At 40.9% G+C, this 22,706-nt stretch overlaps 1 protein-coding gene across 2 annotated transcripts in view; it reads left to right on the forward strand.

Moving 5' to 3' along the window:
• Positions 1-22,706, forward strand: part of LOC131069413 (protein ORANGE, chloroplastic) — a 123,582-nt gene that overhangs the window by 95,910 nt on the left and 4,966 nt on the right. For both annotated transcript variants that reach the window (XM_058004827.2, XM_058004825.2), the window contains exon 7: positions 14,624-14,760. In XM_058004827.2, coding sequence (XP_057860810.1) covers positions 14,624-14,760 — 137 coding nt within the window. The remainder of the gene's footprint in view (positions 1-14,623; positions 14,761-22,706) is intronic.

Genomic DNA, 22,706 nt, shown 5'->3' on the forward strand with positions numbered 1-22,706 from the left:
GCAGTTGAACTAAGCACAGTTTGGGTTCAGACTAACCATGCACGGTGACCTACAATCAGCAGACCCCCAATGATATGAACCGGAAATGCATCAAATACCCCTCCACACTTCACCATTGAAATCCCTGCATTGTAAAATTAACCAGCTGAAAGAAACCATGCAAACAGACTAAAACAAAGACAACAAACACCATATTTCAATTTTCATATATTTGCTTCAGCTGCCATTACCACAACTTCTGCAACATCTCTATGCTATGCCTAAAATCTAACCTATTCTAACTTCTAAAATCTAACTACAAAATTCTAACCTTTACAATGAGAGGCATCCTACCTTCTATAGATTTTACATGTGAACCGGTGACCAGGATTGACTGCATCCAAGGGCTGCAACCTGCCTTCCAGAAGCTGGCAGCTTTAACCCATGCTCACCTAATTCTTAGTTATCTACCCAACCACTATCCCAACTACCTACAACTGTTTGGCATTAATTCGGTCCTCTTGGTGGTTGGGAATAGTTGTCCACAACTGACTTGTTTTCCCTTTGTTTCAAAATATCTTAAGTGGGGCCCACAAGCAGTTCTTTACAATAAAACAGTTTCAGTCTCTCAAACTGAATTTTTGGAATTTCTTCCCAGTGACCAGGATTGACTGCATCCAAGGGCTGCAACTTGCCTTCCAGAAGCTGGCAGCTTTAACCCATGCTCACCTAATTCTTAGTTATCTACCCAACCACTATCCCAACTACCTACAACTGTTTGGCATTAATTCGGTCCTCTTGGTGGTTGGGAATAGTTGTCCACAACTGACTTGTTTTCCCTTTGTTTCAAAATATCTTAAGTGGGGACCACAAGCAGTTCTTTACAATAAAACAGTTTCAGTCTCTCAAACTGAATTTTTGGAATTTCTTCCAGCAGTGTATCCTTCTGGGAATGTGCATACTTGCTGCATTTTGTGTGTTCTTTGGTCTTTGGTCTCAGTGGTGGACTTTTGGTTGTTCAACGACATGCTTCCCAATGCTCGGTTTTGCGCTCTATGGTGCGATCCTGCATCTTCTTCTCCAACCTCGCTCCTGGCTTTGATCTTGCGTTAAGTCATAACTTTAGCTCCTTGTTTTGAGTTTCAGGCTTTCTCCTGGTTCTTCCTGATGACGTCCTACAAACAATCAATTTCACCTTAATGAATCAATTTGAAAAATTAGTTAAATTAATTTAACAAACATTAAATTTTTTAACTTCTGGCTTCGTCCTGTGGGGTTCGGGCTTGAGAAGCTCTTTGTGAGATGTATCTTTTGAATCTCTCACTTACATGAATTTCGATCTGTTTTCTTGATTTGCTTTCCTATTTAGACAAAATTCGGGCTCGATAGGTGAAATGAGAGATTAGTTTTCTAAAGTTAAATGTCCCCCTTAACTCTTTCGTGTTTTTGACTCATTTCGCTTTATTTGAAATTCAACATTAAATTGTTCCTTGCTTCCTTTTTCAGGTGACTTGGGTGACGTGGGAGATTCGTGAGATTTTGTAATACTCTCTCCCACTCTTTGTATGAATTTTGGGCGACAAGGGAGGATTGGGAAATAAACATTTGTTATTTAAACTTTAAATTTAATTGCCTTCTATCTCCTCTTTTGGGCGATGTTATGATTTTGGAAGAAATTGCGTTGCTTTAAGTCATTAGCTTTTTTTAAATTTTGCCCATTTTACACAATATGTGCGATTTGTTTTGTCGGCTTTTAAAGGTTTTTGGAGATTTTTTCAAATTTCGGCTTGAAAGATCATTTTGTTAAATGATATCTTTTCGGCGTTTAGGAGCATTTTGAGAGTTTCGGCTTTTATAGTCATTTTGTGCGAATCTAGTGTTTTTCGGCATAAAAGATAACTTTGGCACGATTTTTGGTTTCACTGCATTTTTAGGCCATGAAGCCATTTTGCGATTTTCTTGATGTCTTAACCCTTTCTCGGCCTGTAGGGAGATTTTGAGAGATTTTACCTTTAAAGTTCATTTTTGGCCTAACGAGGCTTAATATGGGGTTTTGACACTTCGGCTTGAAAGGTGAATTTGAGAGATTGAAGTGGTTTTCGGTCATCATGGGGGAATAACGCGATGATTTTCGGGATTTTTCCAGAAGCCACGCGATTTTCACTCTTCTCAAATCGGCACCTCTCTTTCACTTTTGGGTATTTTGGCCTTTCTGCGCTATTTTTGAAGGTTTATTATTTTCGGCCTGTAGAGACGTTTTCGGGCAAGTTGATGAGCTATTTTCGGGGTTGGAGTTTGCAATTTGGCCTTAGAGGCTGATTTTGAGTTTAAGTAGAATTTCGGGTCAAAGGGCCACAATGTGAGACTTTGGCACTTGAAGGATATACACAATTTCGGCTCATGGAGCCATTTTTTGACTTCCAACTCCGGGCTTTTGGGTTAAAATGCAGACCAGGGCCTCGAATTACCTTCGATGCCTTCTCTTTGCTTTATGAAAGTTGCTGACTTGGGCTTAGATGATACTCGGGTTTAGCAAGGCGCTTAGAAGGTCCTCATTCTCCAACTACGCAGGTAGACCAGACTCAAGATGGGGGTCCCTGTCATCGGGACGGGGATGTTGTGCAAAATACACAACACGGTTGTTATACCATACTGGTCTCCAATTCATGTCTTCAACACAAGTCAACACTAACTTGTGTACCGGTGACTCCAATGATCATTATGCTAGATGACATTCTCTTCCTTACCGGTGACCTGCTATGCTGGTTGACATCAATGAGACCATTTTCAGTATGCATCAATGACAACATTGCTCATCAATCTCCCATAGTGGTTGCCATCCTATACCGGTTGACATCAATGACAACACAATGCCAACAATCTCCCCCTTTGGCATTGATGTCAACACATGTAGTATCTGGCATACTACTGAGTCTCTCTTTCCCCTTTGTGTGTGCTATGGATTCTCACACATGTATTATGCGGCATACTACAGATTCACTCTCTCCCTTTGACAACAATGGCAAAGGGCACTGACAAGGTTACCCTACACCCTTTTTCTATATCGGGTGCTACTCCTCCTTTGACCAACATACTTTTCATCCTCTCAATCCTCAGCACTTGAGATGGAGGGCTCAACCACCAACTGACACCAATTGCCCAGCTACCAAGTGTATATACAAACCGGATACCTATTGCATATACAAGTCTGAAACCAATTGAAGACACATGTGTCAGTGAATACAACATACCTCCCGATCAGACTGCATCATCTCCCCTTGATATGCAGAAGCCATTTTGACCCCAAATTGCTGATACCAAGTGTTGAAGCTAACATTGATACCAATTGTATCTCTTCCGATACCAAATGCATGTTCTCCTGTGCAGGTAACTCTCCCTCTTTGGAAGCAACACTCCCAGTGGTCCAGTTGTGATTTCAATTAAGTGCAAATTAGATAGACATTGAAATACCTCACAACCTCGGACCAATGAGCTCATCCCAAAGTCTCAATCATATCAGTACAGCCATAGACACTTGCACTCTCCCCGTGTCCACTATGTCTGATAACAATCAGAAGATATGGTTGTCAACTCCCCCTGAGTCATAGATCTCAGGTCCTCATTACCTGTCAGGTTCTAAACCGGAGTTTAGCAGCCCCTTATATCGGTTGAGCTGTGCAAATGTGATCAACTGACGATCTTTCAACTCCGTTATATTCACCACAGCTTATGACATGATCCTAGTTGTACACAATGCCATACAATATCACTATCATGCCGTAAATCAAATCGGTTAGCCCACAAAGGATGCATGCATACAAGATTAACTATCGTGCCAACATATGTCATTCAGGTCTTTTCCAATACCACTTGAGACATAACCACCTCAATCCATGCTACCAGAGTTAATGCAATGATTCCAGACCTCATTGACTTACATAACCTGCAATGTTGGTTAGTATCCATACCAGTAACATACTGCACATACCGGTTTCCTATCTCGGTTCATCATCTCTACCGAAGCACCTTCCTCTAACTCCTGTCTTCTTGTGTCAATTTGCTTCTGATCCCAATTGCAAATTTGCTATCCATTGACACATGCAGTGGTGATCCATCTCTCATCTGTAGGTGTGTAGCCAAGGCAGCCACTACACACACTTGCCATCTCATTTCCTTCCTTCATACCGGCAACAACTAGTTCTTCCATTTGTCCTTTTCACTAAGGGGGTGAACAATATTGTCAATGTGTTACTCCCCTCGAGGTCCTACATCTCCTTTAAGCCTTAGGAGATATCACCTGTGCATTGAATGCACAATGTTGGTCCATGGTCTTACTCTCTTCCTTCTTCCTGCAAACCTGCTTGGTCTCATTCTTCTTCCCATTTGCAGTCTTGAGAGCAAGTCTTACCTTCTTTTGCTGATTGGTCCTTGCTCTACCGGATTCTGCATCATGACCGGAAGCATTGCTCTAGAAGCAAACCATGTTCATGCCAAATGCATGATTGGAGGACCTTCTGTCAAACCAGTTTGACCATCTCCTTCTGGTCATTCTATTGTAACCGGAAACCGGTGGACCTCTTGATCCTGCAGGGGCATTTCTCCTTTTGATCCATGCGACTATTTGTCTCTCATATGCTCTATATCCATTTCCATGTTGAGAATAGTTGTTATACCGACAGTCATATGTCTGCAGGTTCTTTCTGCAATCATAATTTCTATGGCCAGAACCACTACATCTCTGACAGATAACATTATTATTTCTGGGAAGAACATTTTGTCTATTCCTAGAACTCATTCTGCATTCATCTGTCCTATGGCCATAATCTTTGCAAGCAAAGCAGTAACCGGTAAAGAATGGCATATAACTTACAAATTTATTCTGCTATGCATGTGGAGATCTTACCGGTTTAGTCTCTCCATGTTTGATTCTCCGGGGATGGATCCTGGGATGTTCACTTTTTGCAGTTCTTCCATTTGATCCCTTCTTTTCCCACACTTGCTTTGTCTTGTGGGCTGTAGCATTTCCTTGTCTTCTACCGGTAGGAGGTCTTCTATGTTGTCTTCTATTCTTGCTTCCGGTGAAGCTGCCTTCTCCCATCTTTCCTTTTCCTTTGGAATCTGCATTGTTGCTCCTTCTTGCAGCACCGATCTTCATCCTTAGCTTCATGTCTTCACTAGTTGTGGTTAGATCAATCTTCTTCCTGGGAGTGTTCCAAACAGTGAAGGTTTGTTCCTTGTTATCTCCATTAGAGGAGACAAACATAATGTCATTGTGGGGGACATATTGTTGGTGGAGCATTCACTGACACCACTTCCTAATCCTTCGGTATCCTTGGAATGCTTCTGCTTCTTCAACATTTTGTCCAAGGCATCACTACTGCCATCAAACCGGATTCTCACCTTGAGCTCATCCTGACATTTCTCAAGGTCTCTTCTGAGATTCTCCATATCTCCTAGCTGCTGATACTCTTTATCCTTTGCCTCTAGCTTTGATGCTAGATCTTTACACTTGCACTCCTTGGTGTTTTCTCTTTGAGTCTTCAGCTCTGAGATACATTTCTCAGATTCTTCAAGGCATTTGATCAACCGGTTTTGTTCTACAACCGCAACATTCTTGAACAACTTGTATTCATTCCTCACTCTACTAAGTTCTTCGAGTGCACTTACAAGTTCTCCTTCAAGGTCAACTTCTCCTTCTCCTTCTTCTTTTTCATCTTCACTATCACTGCCAAACACATCTTGCTGGTAGGAATGATCTGAATGATCATTCTCAGATGTGTGCCTCTCATCTTCTGATTCTTGAGCCATGAAGAGGTGAGTTTCTTCTTCATCATTGCTGCTGCTGCGAACAAATCTACCATCATTTGTAGACCCTTGTGTTACATTTTCCTTCCTCCTTCCACAAACCGGTTCTGCAGTGCTAGATTCATTTCCATGAAGCTTCTTTAATCTGTCCCATAAGCTCTTTGCCGATGTGCATCTGTCCACCTGTGAGGAAACATCATCTGATAACCCACAGAGTATAGCCTTCATTGCTAAATCATTACACCGATGTCTTCTTTCTGCATCTGAATCGGTGGGAGGACTGACTTTACTAGAGCAGGCATTAACAACAGACATCCACACATCAAACCCTAAAGAGGATAGGTAGACTTCCATCCTATAACTCCAAATAGAATGGTTTGAACCATCAAATATAGGAGTAGGGATTGACACTAAACCAACCATTGTGTTCAAATCCTAGAATCCACCCAAGCTGGAGAAAGCTTATAAACCGGGAACCTAAGCTCTGATACCAATTGTTGAACACAAGATGCCACTGAGAGGTGGGGGGGGGTGAATCAGTGGTTTCCAAACCTTTCCCTTTTCTATCTCTTGTGTGTATACCGGTTAATAGATCTAACATAAAGCAAACATACCGGTTAGATGGGAGGATGACACAAATGCAACCACACATAGAAGGGACATCACATAACACCAGATGTACGAAGGAAACCCAGATGGGAAAAACCTCGGCGAGAAATGCTGCTGGAGACTACTGCCCCAATCCAGCCTCACAATGAAACACTCGGTTATAACATTTAGGGCACCAACCCAAGGAGTACCACTCCTGCTTTAGGGCACCAACCCTTGCACTAAGCTCCAACTTAGTGATTACAATAACATATTTCAAATACAAAAGTAATCTCCCTGTTACAAACGAACTTTGTAACTCTCATGCAAGTCTCTCCATCGGTTCACCTCTATCCAATTCTCTATCGGTTCTCTGCTCACCTCTTTCTGCTGCAACCTTATCTCCTGTTGCAACTCACTCTTTGCTGCAACCTTACCGGTTCAGCCTCTACTTCTTCTTTGCTCTGCCTCTTCTCTGTCGGCACTCTATTCTGTCAAATGCACTGCTGCTTCCCACCACCGACACTCTGATCTCTGTCAGTTTTCTCCTTAGTGGTCAAGCTCTGCTTGGATCTAACCTTGTCGGATCTTCATCGTCACTCCCACATCACATCTACACTTTCTCCGCCTTTCTGCAGGTTCCAGCAACACCGGTTAACACCTCTGCAACTCACTTTGTAGTTTACCGGTTACTCTGATCTTGCCAGTTAAGCCACTGCTAAACCCTCTCACTGGTTGTACCTCCAACACTCAGTCCTTTTGATCTCAGATGAAGTCTCTGACTGGTTGGCTCTTTGCTGCTCTTTCACTCTCAATCCTTCATCATTTGGCCTGCAGCATCATCAATCATCTTCAGTCATGAGTCGACATATTTATCCTTTAGTTTTCCCTCCATGACTGTCATTCAAACTTCTGGCATGCTAGGGTTTCTTCATCGACCCTGAGGCAAACCAAATCCAATCAGATCTCCATCAAGGGATTGACCTCCTGCAACAGATCAATCAGACTCCGCCAATCCTGCTGCGTTCAGGGCACGTTTGCCCTATTTGGTAAACATGACACCTCCTTCGGTCTACACTTGTCAAACACCTATGAGGCGATCACGCGGATAGCTTCACCTACCGTGATCAACACTTGGACACTTGGCCTCGATCATGAAGTCATCAAATCAAATCTTTGTCCTCTGATCAGTCTCGAGCCGCACCCTTCTGCTCTTGACCCGTGAAACACGCTATCGAGATTAATATCGACCAATCACCACCTACTTCATTGACACGGTCCATTGGTTTGACACTTGGACTCCACGTGGCGTCTCTATCGGCACCCATCTTTGCTGAGTCTTTTGAGTTGGTTTAGACAAGATCATTGACCAACCACACAGCCAGGTTTATCTACTGGTTCACAAACCCTGCCGGTTATACCCTAACTGGTCTGCCTTCAACCTTGTACTTTGCTTCTCTTCCGGTGGAACACCTAAACCGGTCAGCACACTTGCCAACCTACCTCATGCACATCTTCAATAGACGGGAGCCTTTCACTTCTCCACCTGTGCTCGCTTTACTGGTGGACATACTTATCGGTAACCTCCTTGATGACACCATGTCATCAACCATCAACAATCTCCATTTGTCTGCATCTGTGGCAACACTTTTCTCCTTCTTCAATCCGGTTATACTCTCTGTTTGCAATTGCTTCAACTTTGCCTTCTTCATCAATAGACCGGTTCTCTTATCAATTGGTTTGTCAAAGTGACAAACCTATCCTTCTTTCTCTGTACCGGCAACTCATCATGTCTGCCCTTGCTGATCCGGTGCACATTTCTGATTTCATGCACCTAAGGCAACTTAGTGTTTCACCGGTTCATCCGGTGTGAGCCTTCAATCACCTGCCTTTAACTCTTTGCAACCTATCCCGGAGAGATGTAATGCATTTAATGCATATTAGGGGATAAGTTCCACTTACCGGTGGGAGTGGATCCTTGTCATCTGCATCCGGCATTGCACCAATATGGCATTCCTGTTTGAGCAGGCATATCTTCAAACAGGCACATATGATCCGGTTGGGCACGCTCACTGTCAGTATTGTCCACCCTGTGATATCTTCTTCATTCAGTGACTGCATCTTTATCAGTTGGGAGTCCTGCTATTCCACATCCAAACATCCAACAGCATACCAGTTGGCACTTCTACATAAGCTCACCCTGCTTGCACACTCGCCGGTTGGCAACAAAGCACTGCCAACATACCACTTACCGGTTGTTATACCGTACCGGTCTCCAATTCATGTCTTCAACACAAGTCAACACTAACTTGTGTACCGGTGACTCCAATGATCATTATGTTAGATGACATTCTCTTCCTTACCGGTGACTTGCTATGCTGGTTGACATCAATGACACCATTTCTTGTATGCATCAATGACAACACTGCTCATCAATCTCCCATACTGGTTGCCATCCTATACCGGTTGACATCAATGACAACACAATGCCAACAGGTAATACATAACTAAACCAATATATTCAATAGTTTGATAGATAGAATCAGTTTAGATAAAAACAATAATCAAGTATGTGACACAAATAGATAATCAAACTTATCATAATACTTGTCAAATGAATTGACATGAATGATGAAGTATGGTTATGTAAAGAAGTCTGAATACTTTTAATAAGGTTAATTGATTGATCAAATGTTTAAGGCCGATAGGCCACTTACACATTTGATCTACATAGTTGGTATTTAGGGTTTCGACTGAAGCTACAACTTCAACAAAACCTAATTAGGGTTTTCCCTAAAATATTCCCCCCACATGATGCAACAAGGTGGGAATCAGCAATTAATAACCCATCATGCCCTTATACAATTAATTCAAAAGTACCCACAATAGCATCCATTTGTGCATTAAATGCACCATCTTTATCAAATCCGCCCACATGCACTGAATGTTCTACATGCAAAATTGCCATGTTGTCATAAGTGTCCACCTTTCTCACATGCGACGACAACATGCAAAAGATGCTCCACCACCCTGCCAAGCATTGACTTAGCCGCCCCTTGGTCAAACATTCCAGCAATGAATGTGCCACCATGAAACCATAAATGCACCATCATCTCCTGGACATGACGACTGCATGCAAAAGGAATTTTCCATTAGTTCAATATGTGCTGACCTGGCTGCCATGAAAGATCCCAAATGGGTCCCTTTGCTGATCTGCTGTAGTTTTTTTAATTATTTTGATTGAATTTCCTGTTTATTACTATAATCTTCCAGAAATAGACAGAAGTTGTAGAAGATTGAATTCTTTTTATGTTTTGATAGTTTTTCAGCACGTAATAATTGAAGAACAAGTACATGAAAAGAGTGCTGGAAATAAATGTTCATACACAGCCAAATCAGAATCGTACCAAGCAGATTTCTGATTATTTAAATCAAATAATTACCCAGATAGTGATTTCAAACAATTCCAGGAAGATTACAATAAGCAATGAGTCCAACCTAGATGAAGAGTGAATACTGTAATCAAGAAGGAGGCTATGGCAAACGCCCAAAGTTCTTACATAGCTCCACGTGGGAAGAAAAACGGCTGCAAAGTACGGCCATACGGTTGTTTGGTGACGCCAAGCTAGAAACCCCAATCTGCACGCTGAACCCTAACTCTGTCCACTGAATCCTCCAGAAAAGATGTCATACCAACTCTAAGGCACTGAAAACTGAATGCAAGAACCAAATAACCACTGAGATGGGGGCTACGTCCCAGACAGGCAAGACCCTGGGGTTTTCGTCCCAGATGCTGAATCGCTCTCCAGAGCAAATTCCCCAAATCAAAGATAAAATGTGTAAAAGATGGATGATAATTAGGTTACCATCTTCTTATAACTCCTCCCCTTTAGCTCGAACCCTAAAAGTGTATGAAAAGTGCGCTTAGGCTTATAAAGTCTTATTTCTCATTTTTAGTCGCCAAGTATAGAGAAAACGCCACTTTTTAAATATAAAAGAATTCCGTTCATCAAAAGGGTCCTTGACAAATGGGAAACATTTAGAAAAGTTCAAGACCTTTCCAACGAGCTATAACACATGGGCATATGCATCCAGATGAAGCCAAAAACCCCTTATTACTCCAAAATGGCTATAAACATAGCCTTATTTAATTAATTAAACGTTAACTGAGGAAATATTTAAATATATTAAAAATATAACCCAAATAGCTGCAGAAGGCTCAAATGACTCCAAAAGCTTGAAACGGAACCTACCACCTGTCTATGACTGAAGTCGGAAATCATGGATCCACTGGCAATCTTATCCCTAAAATCTAGGGATGCTCCTAGAAACTAGGAAACATACCCAAATCTTTTGAAACTGAAACCAAGGAAACCCATCCCTGGATACTGTCATAACCTCTTAAATAGTAGGAATAGCCTCCACAAATGTAGGAACTGCCTCCTAAAAGTAAGGAACTGCTCCAAACTGGTCTACTACTGCCAGAACACCAAATCCCAAGCACTGTATATCCTCACTGAGTCTCTATCCACCACTGTCAGCCTACAAGACCCCATAATAAGCTGACTCACATGTCTCTGCTAGACAGAGCTAAAGAGGGGACATGACATGCCACTTGGTGAGAAACCCTTGGAGAGAGAAAACTTCAGGAGAGAGAATCTTTTGACTCTGGAAGCATTTTTTTGAAGTTTTTTCAACTCTCCTTGCTTTGGAAGAGATTTTCAACAATTTTCCATCATCTCCTATTTTTTAGGAATTTTCCCAAATTAGAGTTCTGAGGTCCAGGAGAAAGAAAATTCTCACGATGAAATGTTTTAGAAATTTGTATGAATTTTGATGCTTGAAATGGGATTTTTCAAAATTTATCCCGAGGGGAATTTTCTTGTTCTGTTCATCTTTGATTCCTTCCTTGCCTTGGAATTTTCATCTTCTTCCTTGGACGGAATTTTCATGTCATGGAGGAAATTCATCTTGGTAGGAAAATTCCTTCCTTACTTTCATTTGGCGCCCATTCCTTTCCTAGAGCACATTTTCTCCATAGTGAAGGAATTTTGATGTGGAGGAAAAATTCATCGTTAACCTCATTTTGACTTTGATTCTACTTTACCCTTGAGGAAGGAATTCCTTCATGCCTAAGCCAAATTTCACATTATCCAAGAATTTTCTCCTGAAGGAAGAAATTTCCAACACTTAGTCAATTTTTCACTTTCCTGGAATTTTGTCCTGAAGAAAGGAATTTCCAACACTAAGTCAATTTTTCCACTTTCTGGAATTCTTCACGTTGGGCACATTCCTTCCTCGAGGAAGGAATTTTTTGAATTCTTGAAGTTTCCTTTCTGAACCTTGATTTTCACATTGTGCTTCCAACCTTAGGCACATTTCGAAACTGGAGAAGAAATTTTGGAAATTTGTTCTTTGAGGAAGGAATTTTCTGTGCTTTTTGAGTTCATCTTGTCCCGGGGAAGCTTTTTCATCAATTTGCCACATTTCCTATTTTTTAAGAAAATTCTCCTACAAATCCAAATCTATCATCATCTTGAAATTCGGATGATTTTTTATGCCCGAAAATGGATTTTTCAAGAATTTTCCCGAGGGAAATTTCTTTCTCAGTTCTTCCTTGACCTTTGATTTCCATGCCTTAGAATTTTTTTGCCTTCAAGCCTAGGCGTGGTAATTTCACCTTGATGGAGGAATTTTCATTTTCTTCATTTTTCCATGCTCCTTGCATTTTGGTGCCTTAATTCTTCCTTGGGCGGAATTTCCACTGGGTCATGGAATTTGGCAATTTTTGAATTTTCCCCGACCCTTGCATTTTGGCGCCCTTGAGGTAACTTGGGCGGGATTTTCCACTGGTCATGGTATTTGGCTTATTTTGGATTTTCCATGACATGGGCATTTTGGCTCCCTAGATCATCCTTGGGCGGAATTTCTCACTGGGCAAGGAATTTCATCATTTTCCCTTTTTCCATGCCTCCTCATGTTTGGCACCCTTCTCACCTGCCTGGGCGCTATTTTCAACTGATCGAGGAATTTTGCTTATTTTGGATTTTCTATGATGCCTCCAATTTAGCGCCCTATCTAGCAATTGGGTGTGGATTTTTCTAGATGAAGGAATTTCATGACTTTTGAGTATTTCTCCAGACTTAGCCGATTTGGGAGATTTCCAGTTTCAAGATTCCATTTTGGGGAATTCGAAGAGCTTTTCCATGCCTTAGGAGATTTTCCGACTTTCCACTTTTGGAAGGTGAGCCAACACTTAGCCATTTTTTGATCACTCTGCCTGCTCTTTGGCCTTTCCGGATTTAGAAATGATCATGAAAGCTTAATCTTTAGTGTCTGCCTGCGAGGAACTTGCCACAAATAGACTTTCCAAAAATAGAAAGTGCTTCAAATGTTAGAGTTAGAGCCCAAAAAAGGATGCAAAGCCACTTACTATAAATAGAAACTTACTAAAAATAGAAATTACTAAAACTAGTAAGTTTGATTTTTGGTGAAATTAAGACATTCCGGGAGGTAGTGAAATCCCTAAATATAGGAGCTTTCTAAAAATAGAAAGTTGCTTAGAATTCTCTCAAATTTCACATGCCGGTTCCTTAGAAGGTCTCGACTTCATTTCAACTTTCAGTTTTCGAAAACCCTAAAAGGAAACCCCTAAAATCTAGGACTGAAAGAAAAAACCCAAAAACTGACAAAACAAGCCCTAGACTTAGCCAAAATTGCTCAAACGAAAAGCAGACCTGATCAAATTGACCCCCAAACATTTGCAAACTGAGAGGACTGACAAGACTGTCGTGAAAAGACCCCACAAACAAAGCCAAAAGACCGAGAGGGCCTAAAAAGTAGGGGGTCCCCATTTGCAATGGGGCGATGTGTGAAAATGTCACAACAAGACCCAAACTGAAATTTTCACGGGTGGAAACTAAGGTGTGACATACTTAAAAACCTTTATTACTTGTAACTCAGTATTTATTGATACCGGTGCTAAACTTCAGCTTGGCCAACATGGTACTTTCTCTAGCAATTGAGACTAGGCTGTAGTTAATTCCCTCTTTTTGGTAATGTCTATGGAAGCTCTTTTCTATCTTCTTGATCTGAATTTTAATATCTTGTTGAGGTGTATCTCTAATCACTTTTTCCTATAAACCATACTTTGGGCATCAATTTTTGTATATATATATATGGGGTGCGAATCCTGCAAGCACACCAGCTTAGTGAGGGCCTTCACAGATTAGTTTTTTCCACCCGATACGGGTCACGAGCCTATAGGCTGAAACCTCTTCGGCTAAGAGCCAAGGATTGAGGGGTATCCATTTTGTCAAATCCGCCAGGGGCACGATCCTAGCCTTGTCCCTTATGATGTCAGACGCTTTGCACTCAGCAAGACTTGATCCCTAGGAGGCTCATTTGGAACCATTCAACTTCACTAGTAGACGAAGGGCCCATTGACCCTTTTGTTTTTTAACTAGTTATCTCACTCTTTAGAAAGTTTATATTGATTTTATATCAATGCAAGCTGTTGCAAGAGTTTCCCAGTTTCCTTTTAGTTCTCACTAGCAGTAATATGAGGATTAAGGATAGCTGCCTTTGTGTGCAGCAATCTTCTTTGTCCCTTTTTTTCCACTATGATTATTAAGAGCTCGGAATGGCTGGTGGCTGTCCTTACATTTTTAGATTGTCTTTTTCCTCAGGTGATTAGTTTTTAGCAGTGTTTGATAAGGACATGTGCCCAGGGGTATTGGTAATGTCCATGATATCTTGGTTACTTGGGGACTTGGAGCGGACATCCCCTTTTTTAGGACTGGACAGCCTACTTCATTTGGTGCATAAAAATATTAAAGGTAAGTTTTGAAGCAAATAATGCTAAAAATCTCTAAAAAGTTAGAAGGGGGTAGATTGTGATTGCAAATTTAGCACAACGTATTCGCTTTTTAAAATTTCATCTGTTTTTAAGTTAATAGCTGTCTTCCTGCCATCCCCAAAACTAGGGAAAAAAATTGCTTACTAAAAAATTGCATCAATATGTCCTACAAACTTGAATAAACACTGATTTTATTTTAGTTTCAATATTCCTTTTTGATTGTGTACATTTGTTTTTTTTTGTAGTACTGTTTACAGTTTCGTTGTTGGTTTATTTATTATTTTACTAATTCACTTTATCAAATGAGAGACTTGCTTTAGTTCATTCTTTTTTCATTAAGAATGACAAATATGGCTTTAAATAGGATTTTTTCTTGGGTCTTTTGCATTGCAGGATATTTAGCCTGTGCTCGATGTTCCAGCTCAGGAGCACTTGTTTTTGTTGAACCAGTAGCAACAGTCAATGGTTCAGATCGACCCTTATCACCCCCTATAGCAGAAAGATGCCCTAATTGTTTAGGAGCTGGAAAGGTAGGTCTTGTATCATCCATACATTTTCTATTGTTGTTTTAACATCACCATACTTATGTTTTCAAGGCATATTTACTTGTGGTTCGCATTATAAGGTAGATTATATTTTGGAAGAAAAACTAGGTATCTAATGATACAATGAACAGGGAGGTTTTCTCATTCTGTTGTAGGTATGCATTAAAAATCACAAAGCACCTATGTTAATAGCAAATAACATAAATGAGAATGCACCAAATTAGAGATGCTCCCATATCTCTCAACAACCATGAGAAGTAAAACCAATGGAATGAAAACTAATTGTATGTATGATGTTCACATCATCTGGATTTTGAAATATGTATGATTGGAAGAAGGGCCCTTTCGCCTAGTTCTTGAGTCAAAACTCCATGAGTTTCTTCTACAAGCCTTGACAAGGATTCACCAATTCTAACACTCTTAGAACTCATGGATGATTTTTGTTGGAGTTGGAAACCATAGATGAGTAAATAAGTATCTATGTCTTGAAGGTTTTAGTCATTACGGTTTGATCTTCATAAGACCTATCTTATGAATGAATGCTCAAAGATGATTTTTTTGGATTACTCGTTAGTTGAGAGTTTGGATTGGGATTCCTCATATTTTAATCTTCAAAATGATTATATTCATTACCGTTGTATTCATGTTTCCTATTGACCAGTTAAGGGTTTTCTTTCACCAGTTAGAGATTGAGATTGCTCACCATATTCCCTTAGTTGATAGTATTAATTACCTATGCTCTCTCCAAAAGGTGGGGACTAAAGAGCAATTTATTTTCAGGTTTCCCATCTAATATCAGATCTGATGGAGATATTATTGCTTTTAAGAGAATCGGGAGTCTCTTGGTACTCCTGTGTAATATCACCCCCTAAATTTTTGTTATTTTCAGTTTTGAAACCACAATACCACATCAAATGATGAGCATGCAAAGTCTTTGTTCGCTGTCATATATTTTATGTGGATGCCTTGTATTTTGGAATAAGAATAATGGAGGAAGGAAACTCAGAGATTATTTGCTGAGCAAAATTGAGTTATGAACCAAGGTTAGACTTCATTATTGGACACCATAAGTTTAATAGAAGAATGGAAGGTGATTTGTTTGAAGACTGTTCACATTAATGAAGCACCAGTTTTGGGTTTATTAATATTTGTGAAATCCAAAGCATATTAAATAAATTGTGAGTTTTATCATCTTGGCGAGTTTGGGGAATATATTATTGAAACATTTTATTCTGAAGTTGGGCAATTAATATATCTTATTCCTCCTGTGAGAGAAAAGCGATCAAATTGCCATGAAAATTATTTTAGCCGACTCCATTTCTTATTGCCAGTGCTGGAGATGGAGATGGCCTTTACCTTCATCTGGATCACGGCTGGAGATTGAAGTATGAACAGGGACGGTATGCTGATTTGAGCAAACAAGGTTCATTTGGCTGCTTATCTTAGAATATGCTGGTCATTTTGCTACTTCCGCTTTATTTGTGAGATCTAGTGTGAATTCACATTGCTCTTGACACAGTATTTCTAGCATGGACTCTTTGTATGAGCTTATTCGATGATACTGATAGAGTTCTCCTTGTGTGTGATCCCATTCTTGGCACGGTCATAATGTTCCCACTTTGAAATATAATTTAATAATAAATGATAATAATAAAATTAAGATACAAAAGAATAAAAATAAAAATAAAATATAAAATATAAAATAATATAATTAAATATAAGTAAGATTTGATTAAAGTTAATGAATGGTCAAAAGACATGAAATGATAAGTTGTGACTCCCCCATATTAATATTACTATTTATTCTGCATAAGAACATTATCGGGCTTCATATATTAAGCATGCTTATTAAACACATCCCAATGCATACCACCAAGAACAAGGATGTTACTGGCTGTAACTTAATACCAGTTCTGATCTGATCTGATGCATAGTGCTGTCACTGGATGCTTTTGATTCCTTTCCTTTATATCTCTCAATGTGAGGGAGAGGTCTCACCTCTTCATCATGTATGCCCTTTGGCAAGAGACACCCTTTGAAAGAGTGAAACTCTTAATCATTTGTGCCCTTTGAAAGGGACACAACCTTTCCCAATCAGATCTTCACTTCTTATTTAAATCAGATCTGCACTTCTCATTCTCAAATTATCCCCTCTTCAAATGAGTTCTCTCCTCCCTTTATACCTCATATTTGGGGGAGTCACAACTTATCATTTCATGCCTTTTGACCATTCATTAACTTTAATCAAATCTTAATTATATTTAATTATATTCTTTTATATTTTATTTTTATTCTTTTGTATTTTAATTTTATTATTATCATTTATTATTAAATTATATTTCAAAGTGGGGACATTACAACGGTATCCTTATTGTCATGGAGAGAACTTTTTGAAGTTAGTGGCAGCTATCTATATGTGCATTTACTAAGCACAGATCTGTGAGTTTTGGCACATAATTTTCCAGAGATACAACACAAAGGAAATCGTGGTCATTGGCAAAGTCCATGTTGGGCAATTAAAATATTTGTTTGGAACTTATTTGATTATTCAGACATCATATGCAACGCTTAGGCAAACTGTAATCGCTGTCAACATTTCTTTCTTCTGTAATGAGAGGTCAACCATATACACATCTCTGTTCATATTTTCTGCTGTCATCACTAATGTTTGAACTTCATGTATATATGTGTGTGTGTTAGACATTTTATCACTTGAGTATCTTAACCTTTAATTTAATGCAATTTCCATAGACTCAATCCAACAACGAACTCTATTAAAATTGCAAATCTGAAAGTACATGACCAGCAAACTGTTTGGCATAATATCCTTTCATCAAAATGGGAACAATGTGAGCTAAATTGGTACAATTCTAGATTGGTTATCTTACAGAGAAAAATAAATTGAATGAATGATTCAATAATCAGATGATTACATTGAACGATATACACACGTATATATAGAGGTTACAAGACGATGTTCTATAATTAGAACATAACTTTAAAGTTAAAGATTAAAGAGCTAAACGCTAAATTAAGCGTGAAAGCTAAATTAAGCTTAAAAGCTAAATAAAGCTTAAAAGCTAATTAACTAAAAAGCTGAATACATAAAAAAAGTAAATGATCATTAACCAAGGAACTAAAAATAGGTGACTAACATAGAATTAAATATTCTAATACCCTCCCTTAATGGTCATGCTAGCTATCACACCAAGCTGCCCTCTAAATTTGAGAAACTTTGCCGGGCTCAAGGACTTGGTGAGGATATTTGCAGTCTGATCTTCTGTAGGAATGTATTGCAGTATCACTAATCCATCTTCAACATGCTGGCGGATGAAATGACAATGAAGCTCCACATGCTTTGTCTGTTCATGGAAGACTGGATTTTTGGCTAATTTTAGAACCCCTTGATTATCACAAAACAAGGGAGTAGCACCTGGTTGAGACATTTGCATGTCTACAAGCATCCTATGTAGCCAAATTGCCTCACATGCTGCCTTAACAGTTCCCCGATACTCTGCTTTGGTCGAGGAAAGAGCTATTGCCTGTTGCTTCTTGCTGGTCCATGTGACTGCACCTGTACCCAAGCTGAAAACATACCTAGAAGTTGACTTTCTGTCATCAACACAATCTGCCCAATCTGAATCTGTGAAACCAACCAGCCTAGGATCTTTGCTTCTGCTGTACAAAATGCCAAAATCAGGAGTGCCCTTCACATATCTAAGCACACGCTTCGCTGCAACCCAATGTTCAACTTTTGGGGCTGACATGAAGCGAGAAATATAGCTCACAGCATAACTGATGTCAGGTCTAGTGGCGGTGAGATAGATGAGGCTGCCCACTAGTTGCCTGAATGAAGAGTCATCCACTACAGGTGAATCTGATTTGGCTGATAATTTGAGCCTTATCTCCATAGGTGTAGATGCAAGTTTACAATCTTGCATTCGAAACTTATCTAGTAGGCTCTTGGCATACTTTGATTGAGAAATGAATATGTGGCTATCAGCCTGCCAAACCTCTACACCCAGACAATAATGGAGAAGTCCCAAATCTGTCATGTCAAAATGTTGACAGAAATTCTGTTTGACTTGCATGATCAGATGTGCTGCATTGCCAGTAATGATGAGATCACCAACATAGACTATTAGGAATAGAATATCATCACTAGTATGTTTGACATACAAATTGGGATCTGAAGGACTCCTCCTAAAGCCTTGATCAATCAAGTACTTATCAATTTTGATGTACCATTCATGAGGAGCCTGTTTGAGGCCATAGAGTGTTTTGACTAGTCTACATACGTGGTGTTCCTTACCGGCAACCTTGAAACCTGGAGGCTGTGTCATGTAGACTTCTTCCTGCAAATCACCATTGAGAAAGGCACTCTTGATGTCCATTTGATGGACTTTCCATCCAAATTGAGCTGAGAGAGCGAGGACAAGCCTAATGGTACTCATCTTGGCTGTGGGAGCAAATGTCTCCTCATAGTCGATGCCCTCCTTCTGTGAAAACCCTTTTGCCAACCGAGCCTTGTACTTATCAAGGCTCCCATTAGCTTTATACTTGACTTTAAACACCCATTTGCAGCCAATGGGCTTCTTTCTTGGAGGAAGATCGGGCAATACCCAAGTGTTGTTTTTTTAGAAGACTATGTTGCTCCACTGCCATAGCCTTTTCCCATTCAGGTACACCTTTAGCCTCTGTATATGTTTGACGCTCATAAATACTGTGAATGTTGGCCATAAGAGCAAAATTAACTATGTGTTGCTTGCTCTTACCTCTAACTGATCTACCCTCAATGAGCTCATCATCATGAAGATCACCAATGGTCTTGGCCCACCACTTAGGCTGGAGAGTAGAAGTACGAACATCTGCTGCAGGATGAAGAGTGCCTAGAATATCTGGAGCAAGCTCCTCTGGATGTGGATCAAGAAGATCCTGAGGAAAGTCAGGGGGTGCAATGTCATGCCTGGGAGACCCCACAACTTCAGAGTCAACTAAATCCCTCCCATCAAGTGGAGCTAAGGGAAGACGAACACCCATACTTACAGCCTTTGGAGGGTGATCCTCAGTGCTCAAATCAGGAGAGGAAGGCTGAAAAGGCCATCTTTCTTCATCAAATACTACATTACGACTGAATATGAGGTGATTAGTGTCTATATCAACCAGCCGATATGCCTTGTGGTTGTCACTATAGTCGATGAACATCAATTTGTGACTCTTTAGATCCAGTTTGGTGCGCGTGGCATCTGGAATCCAAACATAAGCTATAGAGCCAAAAACTTTCAAATGACTGATTTTGGGCTTCGTGCCAGACCAAGCTTCCTCTGGAGTCATCTTCTTAACGACCTTTGTGGGAGACCGGTTCAGAAGGTAGACTGCAGTGAAGACCGCTTCTGCCCAAAAGTGTTTTGGAACATTTCTATGCTCCAACATAGACCGAGCCATCTCAGTGACTGTACGGTTCCTGCGCTCAACATTTTGCTGTGGGGTGTAAGGTGTGGTAAGCTGATGCTTAATGCCATGTGATGCACAAAAGTTGGTATGGGACTTGCACGAAGAGTATTCTGAACAAGGAGAGGAGGCGGTATGGGACCTGCACGAAGAGATTGCCAATATTTTTGAAGCAACATTATCCGGCATCAGGAATTTGTCCTTGTCAGAGGGAACCAAAATAGGAGGGTCATCTCCAGAAACCTCGAGAAGGAGGGACTATAGGAGCGAGGGTGACCAAAGCCCTGCGGATAGGGGTCCAACCAGGTCAAGAGCGTACGATACCTTGTAGACACATAATACCTTCCGGGCATATAGTAACTTCCAAGTGCTACATAAAACCCTCCAGACAAAAACAATGGCACACACCCCGAAGAAACATAAGCTTCCAAAATTCATGGGCGACGGGTCGAATGATTCCGTACGACATTGTAAGATATGTGTGACCATTTGGGAGGCAAATGGCCAGGACGATCAGGATTACTGGTTGAAGGCATTTCCAGCTACTCTGCGGGGAATAGCAATTGACTGGTATACAGACCTGGATGCCCAGTATAAAATGTCATGGAACAATCTGAAGAAGGCTTTCCAAGAGGAGTTCAAACTCCTATGAGATGACAATGAAATCGTGGCGGAGATTTACAATACCAAGCAGGTTAAAAGTGAAAGTGTGCAAGCATATAACAGGAGGCTGAGGGAACTGCTCAACAAAATGGAGAACCAACCGATTGATGGCCTCAAGAAGAGATGGTTTGTTGAAGGACTGGTACCGTCTCTCAGATGGAAGATTGCAAGTTGTACCGGTTGCAGACCGTACCAGTATGGTAGATCGGATGGTGGCAGAGGAGGCCGTACAACATAGTTCGAATAAAATAGCTCAGGAGACGGTCATACCAGGGGAAGAAGAGGTAGTCGTGCAGGGAATTGGTGCTAGTACGACAGGTTTAGGTACTGGCACAACAAGTACTAGTACGGTACCAACAGGCACTAGTACAATACCAGCGAAGAAAGATGAGTCAAGGGATGTACCGATGATGGGAGATGGTCTAGAGGAGTTGGCAGTACTGGAGACACTGACGGATGAGGATATAGATTCATCGTTGGACAAGTGGCTGGGGTGGTTTGCACTCACACCTCACCCCCCCCCCCAATCCGCTTCACCACACGCCATGGCCGTTGGACCAAACCAGACACAGGACAGGATTACCCCTATCACAGACCAGGATGAGGGGATGTGTGTTGAGGAGAAGAATAGAGCAACTGGAAGTGGTGGGCAGAGCCCGAAGATCATCAATGTTGGGGAAAGCAGGCCGGAAGGACTATTGGCAGGACTTCACCTCACTCCACCAGACCCTAGCGATCCAGTAGGCTCGCTCCAACGGTTCTTTGGGGAGCTACAGGGGATTTCAGATGTAGCATATTGAATGGCACAGTTGACTGGGAAGATGGATGTCGGCAACTCCGCCAATGCTGAGAAATTGTGCCACTTCATGATTTCTAGATGTGCAGATGAGTTTGCGCGCCACTTCGAGCAGCAGGGGTGGCCAGACAGTAATATGCCGAAGATGCTACAGGAATGGAAGCGCATACGACTAGTGGAAGGAGTGGGCACCTTGGGCGCCACCTTGCACAGTATGGAAGGATCGTTCCGGGATGTGTACCTGCAGATGTGACAGTCAGATAGAGCAGCAGGCTCAGCGGTTGTGTGTAGCAAAACTGGAGAAGGAAGGGGAGAAGCGTGCGCAGCTAGCCGCAGTAGAGAAGAACCTGAGGGTTGAGCTAGAAACGAAGGTGACTACTTATGAGGCCCGTTGGAACATGCAGAAGGAGGTGCAAGTACTGGCAGCAAAAGTGGTCGAGCTTACCTTACAGATGGAGCAAAAAAGACAAAAAACTGTTAGAGGCCGCACACATGGTGAAGAAGGCACGGGAACGACAACTGATGGCAGAGAAGAACCTTAGACTCCACATAGGGCAACAACCTTCTTCTTTGACCACTACAGGGATGCCTCCTCCCCCTTCTCTGTCTTAGTCTTTTGTTTTTTATTCCAGCTCCTATTGTCTTAGTCGTCTGGAAGACGACTACTTTTTGGGGGGGCTGATGTTAGGGGTCAATAACACATGTTAGTTTGTAGTTGGGATGAGTGTTTATGTTTATGTTTGAGTCGCTGAGAGGTTCCCGTGGGGTAGTTGGTAGTTAGTGACGGTTGGCAACTTGGCCAACCGTCGAGTCTATAAATGATTCGGATGGAACCTCGGCAAGGGTGGTATTGTACTAACATATTCTTGAGAATTAAATAAAGATATCATTCTTCTGGTATAGCTGTTGTTATTGTTACTTATGCTTTGATATATGAATGTTATGTTACATGAATAGTTGGTACGTCTGGGAAATCCTTGTTTTATCTGTGAGTTTACCAACCTCACATTAAGGACTAAAC

This window comes from Cryptomeria japonica, chromosome 10, assembly GCF_030272615.1.
Source record: "Cryptomeria japonica chromosome 10, Sugi_1.0, whole genome shotgun sequence".
NCBI classification, from domain to species: Eukaryota; Viridiplantae; Streptophyta; class Pinopsida; order Cupressales; family Cupressaceae; genus Cryptomeria; species Cryptomeria japonica.